At 40.4% G+C, this 14,998-nt stretch overlaps 1 protein-coding gene across 1 annotated transcript in view; it reads right to left on the bottom strand.

Annotated features, from left to right (window-relative positions):
• Positions 1–14,998, bottom strand: part of Ippk (inositol-pentakisphosphate 2-kinase) — a 62,601-nt gene that overhangs the window by 4,873 nt on the left and 42,730 nt on the right. Inside the window, exon 12 of the mRNA XM_010610584.3 lies at positions 559–638. Coding sequence (XP_010608886.1) covers positions 559–638 — 80 coding nt within the window. The remainder of the gene's footprint in view (positions 1–558; positions 639–14,998) is intronic.

Raw genomic sequence — 14,998 nt, 5'->3', positions numbered from 1 at the left:
ATGTGCTCCAATCGACACCTGGAAGACCCATGCTGAAGATGCCGGCTCGTTACAGTGAGGAGCTAATCAGGCTCAGCTGGTGCCTGAAAGCCGGAAGAGGGGACGATAGGGAATAATGACATGCAGGACAGAGGCTACAAACATGCTGTAAATCAGAAGAGGAGGCAGACCACTGAATGTGCTGTTTTAAGGCTTTTAAATGATGGCAACAGTTCTGAAGTTGCCACACCCCACTGGCCTGGCAGAAAACTAGGAGCAAGGCCCATGGGAACCCGCACCACTGCAGAGCTCGGGGCTGGACAGGGCTTGGGCTTCTTGAGTGGAATTTGCTGCATTATCCACATTGCTTCTATACCCTTAGGGCATTTTCTTACAAAACAGTAATTTAAATGTAGTAGAACAATTGTTTTTAGCTATCTTCCAGAAGTGTCTTTGGATTACAAGCTTCTAGAGAGCAAGAGGTTGAAAGCCCCATGATATCAAGCAAGCTAAGGACACAGTGGTCCTGTTAGGGGGTCCTTAAGTCCTCCTCTTCCGCCACCAAACAGCAGGCCTCACCTGGCATCCTGCAGACACGGGGAGAGCGCAATCATGATGGAACAGTCCTTGGCAGTCATAGCCACGCGATACTGCTGCACCTGCAGGGAGGGAAAGGTCAGCTCAGGCCAAAAGGCCACCCACAGACACCAAATAATGCCCCTGGCAGGCATCAGAAGGATAGTGCCCAACATGTCCACTGTGACCTCTATAGACATGATTTGGGCACTTTTCCCATTTCTTGTTTTGACTGACAAACATCATTTGAATTTTTAGACTGACGGCTCTAACTGTGACAAAAATAACCAATTACAAGAAAGAAATTGGGCCTTATCCATTATCATGGGTCTCAACATGTGTACTGATGACAGATGCCGCCTTCCCATTCTACAGAGCCAGGAGGACCTGCCCAAAGCCAGACTGTGGAGAAAGAATAGATGAACCAAGGGGGCTCCTCACTGTTGAAGGGGCTGCTGTTTCCAGGCTCAGAAAGCTTGTCCAGCAGAGGGAAACACACAGCACCGGCCCTCTCACCCTATCCCATTAGGAAAGAAGTCCACTACTTCATATATTTTGACACACCCAGTAGTAAACACAGCTGGGCACGGTGGCCCCTGCCTGTAATCCCAGAACTCAGGAGCTGAGGTGGAGGATCACTGTGAGTGCAAGGCCAGCCTAGTGAGACCCTGTCTCAACCCACTCTACCTTCAAGAAGAAAACAAAGAGCTCCATATAAAAAAAGTATAAAATATGTAGCATGTCCTTGGTACACTACAAGCCTTTCTATCTAAAACACGAAACCAAGAAGCCATAAAAGACACAAATTTAAAAACCGAAAAGCTACAAAGCCTTATATGATACAGTCTTAATCCAAAATTTAAAAAAAAGTGGAAGAAAACATGCACAACATAAGCTATCAACATCAAGACTGACTAAAATGCACAATAACTCATCACAAAAGACGTAGACAACCTGAGAGAAGGAAATTGCACAACACACACACGTTTCACCTATCTGTACAGTGGACAATATGTCAGGATTTGCATTTCCTTAATTTTTAGTGATATATATGGAAGCTGAACCTGTGGGGGGGGGGCTGGATTTCAACTTTGAGTGATGCTCAACTAGGTAACTGCCACCTCAGCTGCTAAAGCCAACTTGAAAAGCAGAACAAAATACCAGAAATATTTGTGCGAAGACAGAACTAACAAGACAGGGAGGGCAAAGGCATTGAGATCTGCTTTTCTAGTAGAAGGATGGTACATTCTGGAAGGTCAGCTGATAGATGCTTTAAACCAAGCCCCAGGCTATGGAGGGAGTTAAACAGGACGAAGGCTGCTCTGAATTAGTACTCAAAGTGCTACTCCTTTTAAGATTAAATGTGATCGGGCCAGGGATTTACCTCAGTGCCTGCCTCACAAGTGCAAGGAAGGTCCTGACTTCAGCCCCCTCCACCCCTGTACCATTAAAAAAAAAAAAGAAAAAAAATTAAATGATATCCTATCTATACTCTAGGAGGCTGAGGCAGGAGTATCACAAGTTCAAACCTGCTCATAATGAATTAGCAAGAACTTGTCTCAAAAAATACAAAGGGCTGAGATGTAGCTTAGTACAAAGGCTATGGGTTCAATAACCAAGACAGGAACAAAAACGAAAAGATTAAACGTGAGCCAAAGTCTACAAGGCCTAACTGTAAGTCTACTTGATGAGGTCAATCCCTGAAATTGGACTGAAACAACTCCAACTTGTTAGTGTTCCCAGCCCTCTGGTGGAAGCAAACCTATAATTCTGACTGGAAAAAGATATGCTCCTAAGCCTCAGTACAATTTCTGGCACACAAATAAAAAACATGCAAAAAAAAAAAAAAGCAGGCACAGGAAGACAGGATGAGACAAACAAAACCCAGAAAAAAGCTGATAAATTTTTTAAAAACAACACAGGAGGGGTATTTGAGAATCTCTCTTCTTCCTGATCACTTTCACTGAGAACTGAAAACTTGAAAGAAAAGTCTATTTTAAAGGGGGAGGTGCGGGAGGACAGAGAAGGAAAACAGGCTGCAACTGGGGAAAAACACCATAATTGTCAAAAGCAACGGCCACACAGGACTTCCAGCTGTTGGATGTTCCAGAAACACATGCTGCTCTGCTCAAGGGATCAGAGGCAAAACAACTTCAGAGGAAAACTGGAAACTATAAAAATAAACCACATAGAAACTCTAGATCTAAAAAATATAAAAATAAATACTAAGAATTCAGCGGATAGTTTTAATGGCAAATTAGGGGGGAAAAATGAAACGGAGACGTGTGAATAGATCAGGGTAATCTCAACAAGGGCAACAGGACTGACAGAGACAAGGAGTATTTTTCCTAAGCAGCAATCTCTTTGCAATGTTACACCTGGGGTCACAGAGAAGAAAATTATTCCTGCCACAGCCCAGAGACAGGGAACCCACCACACCAGCCCAGAGCTGAGGAGCCTCTCCCGCCCTGGCTTCAGGTATCTTCCACTGCTTCTGACAAGGATAATCCACACACTGTCCTGCCTTCAGAGTTAAAATGCAAATGTCATCAAGGAGGGTAACACTGCTGTGAACTTAGTGTTCTAACCCAAAAGATACAAGAATGTAAGAATTTAGGGACTGGGAACCAAGCAGATAAGGAAAGGAAAAAAAGAGCTGAAGGGGATGCCAAACTGGAAGACAGATCAAAAGAAATATTCAAAAGGAAAACCACCAGAAAATAGAGAAGAAAAGACAATGTGTCTAACATATGTGTAACTGGAGTCCAGAAGAGAGGAAATGAGCAAAAACAAAACCTGACACAGGCAAAATTTTTCCTAAACTGAAGACATCAAGCCACAAGTTCAACAAAGCCTCCCAAAAAAATCACACATATCACTAAACAAAAATTAAGAATTCATTGTGAGCAGACCTACACTGAAGAACATTAACAGGTTCTTTGGAAGAAACCAAAATGATACCATGTTTAGGTTGAGAAACACAGGGTGGGACGAAGGGTAACGAATGACTACAAAACAGCACTGGTGATGTCTTCTTCAGCTTAACACAGAAGACTACATGAACACCAAGAGTAACAGCCAATGTAAAGAGTAGTGATAAAACAGATCCCAAGAACCTTGGGTTTTATTTACTTGGTAAGGGACATACCATGGCTGCTAAGAACCTTGTACTGCCCAAGGAGAATAAAAGAGTGTTACATAATATTGCCCTCCAGTAAGTCAACTAATTGTTGTAATGGTTAGGAAACCACTAAAAAAGTAAAAGCTTTTATAACTTCCAAATGAACAGAGTACTAACATAGAATGATTAAAAAAAGAACCATCCTAGCCGGGCGTGGTGGCGCACACCTGTAATTCCAGCAGTTGGGAGGCTGAGGCAGGAGGATCGCTGTGAGTTTGAGACCAGTCTGGGCTACATAGTGAGTTCCAGGTCTGTCTCAATTACATAGTAAGAAGCTATCTTGAACCCCCCCCCAAAAAAAGAAGAACCATCCTGAAAGGTAAAAGTCAAAAATCTAAAATAAATGATAAAAAATTTAAAGTCTAATGAAGTAACAAATGCCAAAATGGATAGAAAACAACCCAGTTATAAGCCACATTTAAATACAAGACACATAAGGTTAAAAAAGAAAGGATGGACAGATAAATAATGTAAATATTAGAGCCACCTCTGCTGTGTGGCGGGGCCTGAACTATGGGCCTCTTCTGGAGCCTTGCTGTTTCGAGCGGGCACCAGTGATTGGCTCCAACACAGTGCAAGAAGGGTAGCCGCGTGAGCGCCACTGAGCACTGCTAAGCCCCATGGTCCCCCGTCGTCCCCCCCACCCCCCGCTATTAGATCCTAATTGAGCCAGTCCTTGGATGCACTCTGCAGAGGCATGGCGGGCTATAAAGGGTGGTGATTGATCCTATTATGTTCATGATTGTATCGACAGGGATAAAGGATAGGGATTGATTTGATGAGGTGTTTTCTCAATTATGAAAATGAGAATGTCTATTAAGTCATTAGAGAATCAAAGACTGGGATGCAACGATATCAGGAAGATTTAATGTTCCAGAGATTGAATCAAGGGCAACCCAACAGCAAAAATAAAGATGAGAAAACACTTAAGTAAGCCACAAAAACAGACTTCCCATCCACCAATGGCAAACAGTAGGCCAAAGGAGGATGAAAAATCAGACAGTGAACCTCCAGGACACTCAGAAATCACAGTACAGAAAGTAAAAAAACTGATCAATCAAGCTCTAGAAAAATTCAAAACAGAAATTATTTCTCAGATAACCATAGAGATGGTGAGCAAAATGAAAGACATGATTCGAGACTCCAGAACAGAAAATGACAAAAAAATAGATGAGCTTAAGAACATAATAGAAGCCATGAAGGTCCAGCATAAGAAAGAAATGGAAACAATGAACACCCAACATAGGAAAGAAATGGAATCCATTAAACAGATTCAAACGGATATCCAGGAGATTAAAAACTCTATTGAAAGCGTATGCAACAGAATAAAAGATTGCGAAGATAGAATCTTAGATATAGAAGATAGGATAGCAGACAGTGACCATGAAAAGAGAGGTCTCTTAAAAATAGTAAGGGAGCATGAGAAATCGATCCAATAACTCCTAGATGATGCAAAGAAGAATAACATAAGACTGATAGGTATCCATGAAGTACCAGGAGAAAATGCAAATGACTTAAAAAAGCTGTTCAAAGAATTAATGACAGAAAACTTCCCAAACAAGAGGGGAAGAATTAAACATACAGATAAGCGAGGCATATAGGACACCAACTAGCCATGATCAAAAAAATCTACACCCAGACATATAATAATCAAGATCCCAGAAACCCAACAGAAGAACAAAATACTACAAGCAGTAAGAGAAAAGAAACAAATCACATGCAAAGGAAAGCCCATCAGAAGCACAGCAGACTTTTCAACACAAACTCTCAGGTCAAGGAGAGCCTGGAGTGAGGTATTTCAAGTCATAAAAGAAAACAACCTACAACCAAGACTGATGTATCATGCAAAACTCTCTTTCAAAATGGACGGAAAAATAAGATACTTCCATGACAAAGAACACTTGAGGAACTTCATGAATACTAAACCAGCACTACAGAGAATTTTAAACAATATCCTAGAAAAAGACAAGATCACAACACCAGGAGGCCCAACAGAACAAATCAAATAGCCAAGGCAAGAAACTAAAAGGAGAGGACAAAAAATAAAGAGTCAAAAAAGGGACAATAACATGATAATAATAAGTCAGTACATATCAGTTATAACTAATCAATGTCAATGGCCTCAATTCACCAATCAAGAGAAATAGATTGGCAGAATGGATGAAGAAGCAAAATCCAACAATATGTTGTATACAAGAAACACACCTAGTGCAAAAAGAAGCCCATAAACTGAAAGTGAAAGCATGGAAAACAATTCTCCACGTGATGGGAGCCCAAAAAAAGCAGGAGTAGCAATCTTATTCGCAGACAAAGCAAACTTCAAACCAAAACTGATTAAGAGAGACAAAGAAAGCCACTACATCCTTGTAAAGGGAACAATCCAAGAGGAAGAAATGACAATCATAAACATATATGCACGAAATATAAATGTCCCCAACTATATAAAGCAAATATTAAGTAATATAAAAAACTAAATAACCACTAATACAATTGTAGTGGGGGATCTGAATACCCCACTATCACAAATAGATACATCATCTAGGCAAAAAATCAAGAATGAAATACTACAACTGAACCAAGCTTTTGAACGTAGGGACTTATTAGACGTCTATAGAGTGTTCCACCCCACAAAATCAGAATATACATTCTTTTCAGCTGCACATGGGTCATTCTCCAAGATAGATCACATACTAACTCACAAAACAGGTTTGAATAAATGCAAAAGAACTGAACTTATTCCCTGTATATTATCAGATCACAGTGCAGTAAAGCTGGAGATCAATAGCATAAGAAACCGTAGGAACTTCACAAACACATGGAAATTGAACCACACTTTCCTGAACAATCAGTGATCACAGAGGAAATTAAAGAAGAAATCAAACAGTTTTTACAAATAAACGAGAATGCCAATACAACATACAGGAATATATGGGACACAATGAAAGCAGTTCTATGTGGAAAATTCATAGCACTGAATGCCCACATTAGGAAAACAGGGCAAGCTCAAATAACCTAACGATGATTCTTAGACTCCTAGAAAAACAAGAGCAAGAAAAACCCAAAGCTCAAACAAGAGAGGAAATTATAAAGATTAGAGCAGAAATCAATGCAATGGAAACTAAGAAAATGATACAAAAAAATAAATGAATCAAAGAGTGGGTTTTTTGAAAGAATAAATAAAATTGATAAACCTTAGCAAATCTTATCAAAAAAAGGAAAGAAAAAGCTCAGATTCATGCAATCAGGAATGAAAAAGGCAAAGTCACAACAGATCCCACAGAAATCCAGAGGATCATTAATACATACTATGAGAACCTGTACCATAATAAAACGGAAAGCACAGAAGAAATGGACAGATTTCTAGATACTTATGCATTACCAAAGTTGAACGAAGATAAAAACATTTTAAACACCCCAATCACAATCAGTGAAAGTGAAATGTAATTAAAAACCTACCAAAAAAGAAAAGCCCAGGTATCTGGGAATCAAAGAAGCAAAAGACCTCTACACTGAAAACTACAGCACTCTGAAAAAAGAGATCGAGGAGGATATAAGAAAATGGAAGGATCTCCCCTGCTCCTGGTAGGAAGAATCAACATAGTGAAAATGGCCATACTACTAAAACTGCCATACAGATTCAATGCAATACCAATTGAAATCCCAACACTGTACTTCACAGAACTAGAAAGAAGAATCCAAAAATTTATTTGGAACCATAAAAGACCTAGAATAGCAAAAGCCATCCTTGGCAACAGAGATATGGTAGTGGGTATAACAATTCCCAATTTGAAACTAAACTACAAAGCCACTGTGATAAAAACAGCATGGTACTGGCAAAGAAACAGACCTGAAGATCAGTAGAACAGAATGGAAGACACAAAAACAACTCCAGATGCACTCAGCTACCTCATCTTTGACAAAGGAGCTGACAGTCCCCACTGGAGAAAAGATAGCCTCTTTAATAAATAGTGTTGGAAAAACTGGATCTCAACCTTCCAAAGATTAAAACTAGACCCTTATCTGTTACCATGCACTAAATTAAAATCCAAGTGGATGAAAGATCTAAATATAAAAACAAAAACACTAAGCCTGCTGGAAGATAAATTAGGCATAGGAAAAGATTTTATGAACAAATCCTCAGTAGCATGGGAACTAGCAGAAAGAATCAACAACTGGGATCTCATCTTATTAAAAAGCTTCTGCACTGCAAAAGAAACCATCAACAGAACTAAGAGACAACCTACAATGTGGGAAAAAATTTTTACCAGCTGCTCCTCAGACAAAGGACTATTATCTAAAATATATAAAGAACTCGAAATAACCAGCCCCCACAAATATAAAGACCCAATTCTAAAATGGGCATCTGAAATAAACAGACATTTCTCAGACGAAGTAAAAGCAGCAAGTAAATATATGAAAAAATGCTCCACAACACTGGTCATTCGAGAGATGCAGATGAAAACAACACTGAGATTTCACCTCACCCCACAAAGAATGGCTGCTATCAAGAAATCACAACAACAAATGTTGGAGGGGTTGTGGGGAGAAAGGAACCCTTCTCCATTGTTAGTGGGAGTGCAGACTGGTGCAACCACTATGGAAATCAATATGGAGATACCTCAAAGAACTAGGATTACAGATTCCATTTGACCCAGCCATCCCTCTGTTGGGTATCTTTCCAAAAGAATTAAAAGAATCATACCACAGTGATATATGCACATCCATGTTTATAGCGGCACAGTTTGTAATAGCTAAAACTTGGAAACAGCCCATTTGCCCATCAGTTGGAAACTGGATAAAGAAGATGTGGTTTTTTCTATAAAATGGAATACTACTCAGCCATAAAGAATAAGAAAGTAGATTCATTCATAGGTAAATAGATACATTTTGAGGATATACTCCTAAGTGAAATAAATAAATCACACATATGCAAATACCGAATAGTTTCTCTGATGTGAAAAACTAAAATAGTACTGAAGATCCTAACAGGACAATTAGCAACATGAAATAGGAAGAAAAGGACCAAAGGTGTAGGGACAGTGAGAAGGATAGGGAAAGGGGAATAAGGGAAAAGAAAAAAATATGAGAAAATGTAAAAATGGAATTAAAGTGTTTTAAGGTGGGGAGGAGAGGAGGGGCTGAAGGGAGGGTGGGGACAAGGGGAAAAAATGAGAACCAAGACCTGGCATGTAAAGGTACAAGATCCCAGTAATGAATGTAACTGTACTGTCTACCTAGAATGTACCAATAAATTCAATTTAAAATAAAAATTTTTTTAAAAAGCTGCTCAAGAAACCTAATAATAATAATAATAATGTAAATATTAAGCAAAGGAATCAGAAGTTACACTAATAGCAGGCAAAAGGTACATGAAGGTAAAAAGTACTACCAGAAATAAAAGACACTGAAATGACAACTGCAAATGAAAAATTCAAGTCAAAGAAGACACAGAAATTCTAACTCTAAGGCACCTAACAAGAATATAACCTCAAAACACAAAGTAACAAGTCCATAATTATTATTGAAAGTTTCAAATTTTCTTTCTTTTAGAACAAGCTGTCAGCAAACGCATCAAGACTATAAAAGATCTGAACAACACAGTTAATTTGACCTAATGGGAAGATATAGAATACCACAACCAATAATCTGAAATCACCATTTCAAGAATATATAGAAGAATTTTTTTACAAAATCAATCTACAAAGCCAGTCTCAACAAATTTCAAAGGATCACACAGAGTATATTCTCTGACTGATACGCAATTTTAGATCACTAGAAAAAGATAATGAGAGTGGCCTAAAGTGTTGGCTAATTGATTCCTCTCTAAATATTTCTGTGGGTCAAAGGAGAAAATAATAAGCATGTATTTTAAATGAAAATACAGTTTGGGGAATGTACATAAAAGCCATGGTTAAAGGAAAATACACAGTTTTTATATAGTAGCTATTTTAGAAAAAAAGGGTTGACATCTAGGGTGTGTTTATATCAGGAAGAAGTTACAGAAATTACCCAGAAAAGGGGGAATAATAAAGATACTTCATAAATCCAAATAATCATGTAGTAGAAAAGGATCAAAAGTTAATTTTTATGAAACTAACCAAACTGAGAAACTCTTGGTGGGACTGATGAAGACAATCTGCTATAAAGAAATCGGAAAGTGGCTTATAAACAACCAAAATTTCTTTCTCACAGTTGCAGAGGCTAAAACACCCAATGAGGCCCTCAGCAGACCTGGATCAGGGAGTATCGGTGGCTGATGCAGGAGGATCACAAGTTCAAGCCCAGGCTGGGTAACCTGTTGATGTGGGGAGACCCTGCCAATCAATCAATCAATCAATGGCTGAGATGTAGTTTCATACGATGACCCTATTTCAGTATATGTGCTTCCAAAGCAAGCACTATGATGGCCCTAAATTCAACCCCCCAGATCATTAAATAACCCCTAAATCTGATAACAGCCATCTATTATAAAACAAACATGAATCCTACACTAAGCAATGATAAAATGCATTCCCTTTGAAATTCATAACAATACCAAATTTCCCACTATTACCTATTAACTACAGACAGTGAAATAAAACAAGTGGAAGACATAAACATTGGAAAAGAAAGGGAAAAAAATCAAACACAAAGAATATGATCGCATAAAAAATGCAAAAGCAGCTTATATTATTAGAATTAAAAAGTGAGGAGCTGATGGATATAGGATCAAAACAGAAAAATCAAACCAAAATATACAAATCCATAACCAAAAACACTTTTAGGATGAAACATTTTTAAAGATCCCACTCATAGTCTGACACTATCAAATATCTTGAAATAATAAGATCCTCTAAAGAAAACAATAAAAAATACTTTATCAGAAAATAAAACCAAAAAAATAGAAAATGTCCATGTTTGAAGACAAGTATTGTATAGAGATCAACACTTGTCATCATTTTAATGCCAAACCAATCAAAAGCATAGCACTTTTGTTCCTGCTCTTCCCTGAAGAACTAAACAAGATGAGTTAAAATGTATGTACACATGCAAAAGGTCAAGAACAGCCAAGGCACACTTACTTTAAAGCCAAGAATATAAAGACATGGCTGGGTGTGATGGCGCACGCCTGTAATCCCAGCACCCGTGAGGCTGAGGCAGGAGGATCGCTGTGAGTTCAAGACCAGCCTGGGCTACATAGTGAGTTCCAGGGCAGTCTGAACTATAGTGAGACCCTGTCTCAAAAAAACAAAAAAAGGGAGGAGGGGATATAAAGACATGTATAATTTCACCTTTGTTCCTACTTCCTGACATACAACTCCCCACAGCGGTGTGTTTGGGGATGCTGATGAGTTAGCTGACTGGTGGCCCATAGCCCCTGAGCTTCAGAATGGAAAGACCAAGGGGCATCAGTGATGTGGGATTTCCAGCCCCCAGCAACACCAGAGAAGGGAGTTCATTGCCAGTGGCCAGCAATGTAATCAGCCGTGTTTACAAAGCCTCCATGAACATCCAATGGCCAGGGCTCCAGGAGCTTTCTAGAGGATGACACACTCAGAACAGGTATGGAGCTCCATGCCCCTTGCCTTGCACGTCCCTATTCACCTGTGCCCTTGGTAGTATCCCTTATAAGCACGAGAATACACATCCTCCTGAGTTATGTGAGCCAGTCAAGCAAATTAATGGAAGCTGAGGAGAGTACCGTGGGAACTCTGTTGTGGAAGAATCCATTCTCCTAGCTATAAAGACTTTTTACAGCTACGGTGTTCAGGACAATTCCACAGGGAAAGACAGTGAAAACCTACTCCATGACATTTCAGGATCAACTGGAATGGAAGGAAGCTAAAGAGTTGTATTGCGGCCCTCGGGATGGAACCTGGGGCCTTCAACCTGCTAGGCAAGTACCACCGATAAACTATGTCCCAACTCCCACAATTTCTCTTTCTCGGGGGAGGTGTGTTGGGGAAAAGCTGTCTGTTTTGAGAAAGGGTCTTACTATGTAGTTTGAGCTGGCTATGTACACACTATTAGCCCAAGCTGACCTCAAACGCACAGTGATCCTCCTGCCTCAGACTCCTAAGTGCTAGCATTACAAGTGTGGACCACCATGCCAGGCTTTGCAATATCATGGGTGGGAGGGTGCTGGGGATCGGTACCATTTTTAAAGAAAGCATACAGGGTCAGGGATTTAGCTCAGCGGTGCCGCCGCCTGCCTCACAAGGAGAAGGTCCTGAGTTCGATCCCTGGTACCAAAAAAAAGCATACAAAAATGTCTTCAGGAAGATGAGGCAGAAAGACTTCTTAAAACAGGAAAAATGAGTAAATGAAACTGCCTTAAAGTTAAGAACATTCTAGGAACTCCACTCAGTGTGAAGACAAGCAACAGTGGGACAGGATACGTGTAGTGGGTGTAACTGACAAAGGATGTCCACCCCGAACAGACAAGAAACTCCTTCAAATCATTAGGAAAACACACACCTCTACAGAAAACTAAGTTGGAGTCTTTGGTGAATGCTTCACCAAAAAAAAAAAAAACAAAAAACGATAAACTCAGGAAAGGGGCCTTTACCTCATATCACCAGGAAACACCACCACACACCACAAGGGCTGGGCCAGAAGACTCCCAGCCCAGATCAGAGAGGGTCTGGATGCAAGCAGTGTCCAGGACACAAGCAGCTGGTAGCATCTGCTCAGCAGCCCCACCTCAGGATGTGTCTGAGAGACACCTGTGTCCACGGCAAGAGCTGTGCAAGTGCTTACAGCACTCACTTCACTAGTGACCCCCCAGACTGGGAACAGCACAAGCAGCACACAGCAGCACAGGTGAGTGCAGCACAGCTGCTCACAGACCACCACACTGCAGGAAGACGTGTGTGGAGAACAACGTGAGACACAACACAAAGAGCACGAACCTATACAAACAGCTACACCCCAGGAGGAAAAGTGAGCACAGTGAGAGCCAGGACACCCCCAGGGGCAGGGAGGCTGCCCACGTCTGTGGTGGTTTCACAGAGTTTGCCAGGTAAAAAGTCTCTGGTGTAGCTCTTTTCTTCTGTGCGCTTCTCTGTGTGTGTGAGTATCTCACAGTATAAATGGTTAATGAAATTAAACCTTACAAAGTTAAATAAGTTTATCTGGCATTTGTGAGGTGACAGGGAAACAGTGCCCTCCACTGTTGCAAGAAGGAACCTAATTAGTAAAATCCTTTTGGGAGGACAATGTGTCAAAAACCATCAAAAACCAACCAGCAACTTTATTTCTAAGACTGCAACTTACAGAAAGGCTGTGTGCCACAGTGGCACATGCTTATAATCTCAGCACTCAGGGAAGAGAAGGCAGGAAGCTCATGAATTCAACTCTCACATGGACAAATTAGTCTCACAAAAAATAAAAAGGCCTGGGGAGGGAGTTCAGTGATAAGAGTGCTCCTGGGTTCCATATCCAGGAATGCAGAAAATTAAAAGGAAAAAAGGCCCTCTTACTAAACAACTTGATCCTGCTAACTCTCCTGTCAGTGCACTGTGGCCTGCAGAAGATGAGAGGCGTCCCTAACTCAACCCCCACTGTCTCTCCACTCAGCCCCAAGAGAGCCGGAACTAGAGTTTGGGGATGGAAGCAACCAGGAGGACTGAGCTGTCCAGCAGGTAAACGCCAGGCTGCACCCCAGGGTAGAGGGTCCAAATCCAAGGCTTATGCCTCAAGCCAAGGACTGCTGTCCTCTCCAGTGTCCCTGAAGACTAAGACCAAACACATACGAGCTCACATTTAGTGTCAAAAATGTGATCAAACAAGCCTGTAGCCATAAATCAGATAAAATACCCAGATATTTTACAACAGAATATAACTTCATATCTTGCTTTAAAGAAAAAAAAAAGGCTAGAATTTAAATAGACTGGTAACAGGAAACTAGCAAAGATGCCGAGGAGGTGTGAAAATAACCTAAATAGAACTTTCAGAAATTGAAATATAAAACTGTTGAAACAGAAAATTCAAACAAGTAGAAAACAGCAGATTAGAGAGAGTCAAAGAAGTAATTGAAGAGGAAGACTGAGCTGGGGGTGGGAGGGAAGATCTGGAATGCAACACAGAGACAAAGAGAGGAAAATATGCAAGTGTACTTCAAATAAGTGGGAGGTGAGTGTGGTAGTGCACACCTGCAATCCCCAGACTGAGGCTGAGGCAGGAGGATCCCAAATTTGAGCTCAGCCTGGGAAACTTAGCAATAGTACAAGACCCTGTCCAAAATAAAAAATAAAAAAGGCTGGAGAAGTGAGGTGTGAGGCACTGGATTCAATCTCCACCACTGGAAAAAGAAAAAATACATGGAAGATAAAATAAGGTCTAATATATATCTAACTGCTCCCAGAAGAAGAGAATATAATGAATGTAGAAGAGAAAATAGGTGAGAAGAAAATGTCTTAGATTTTTCCCACAATCAATAGAAGATATCGATATACCAAGCAAGGCAAATATAAAGAACACCACAGCTGATCATACTACAGTACAGTGTTGGGGCGGCGCAGAGAGACAGCTAGAGACAGAGCAGGAAGGGCAATGAGATTCACAGGAGCTGTCTCGACACACACAGCCACAAGATGTGTAAATAACATAAATTCTATATGAAAACACATAAGATTTTTTAAAAACGACATTATCCTCTTTGTTTAGTTTTGTTTTTTCAGTGAAACTGGGAAGAAGAGGACCTTGAGCCGTAGGAGGCACACTACCACTGAGCTACACCCTCAACCCCAAATCTTTTGTTCTGAGACAAGATCTTGCTAAATTGCCCAGGCTGGGCCCCAAGTGCTGGGATTACAGGCGTGTGCCACCACACCCGGCCACTAAGGTTACTTTTAAAAGGATATCCTACAAGAAAAGGGGGAAAACTACCAACGGCCAATTAATTAGGCAACTTTGATAAAACGAGTAATTTCTTAATACATATTCTATCAGAAAAACTACCCAGAAAGCAAAGCCCAGCCCAGGATGGCATTACTAGTGAACTCTATCAAATATTTAAAGAATTAACATCAATTCTTCTCAAACTCTCCCAATAATCAGAAGCTGGAGCACTCCTGACACATACAATGAGGCCAGTAGCTACCCTGATATAAAAACAGAGACATCATGCTGGGTGTGATAGCACACCTGTAACCCTAGCCTCCAGGAGGCTGAGGCAAGAGGACTGCTGTGAGTTCAAGCACAACCTGGGCTACATAGTGAGTTCAAGGCCAGGCTGAACTACATAATGAGGCCCTCTCTCAAAAAAAAAAAAAAAAAAAA

The sequence above is a fragment of the Fukomys damarensis genome, unplaced genomic scaffold (assembly GCF_012274545.1).
Source record: "Fukomys damarensis isolate Sample0158 unplaced genomic scaffold, DMR_v1.0_HiC HiC_scaffold_27, whole genome shotgun sequence".
NCBI classification, from domain to species: Eukaryota; Metazoa; Chordata; class Mammalia; order Rodentia; family Bathyergidae; genus Fukomys; species Fukomys damarensis.
Note: the sequence above shows the minus strand (reverse complement) of the source record. Positions and strands in the feature narration are given on the sequence as shown.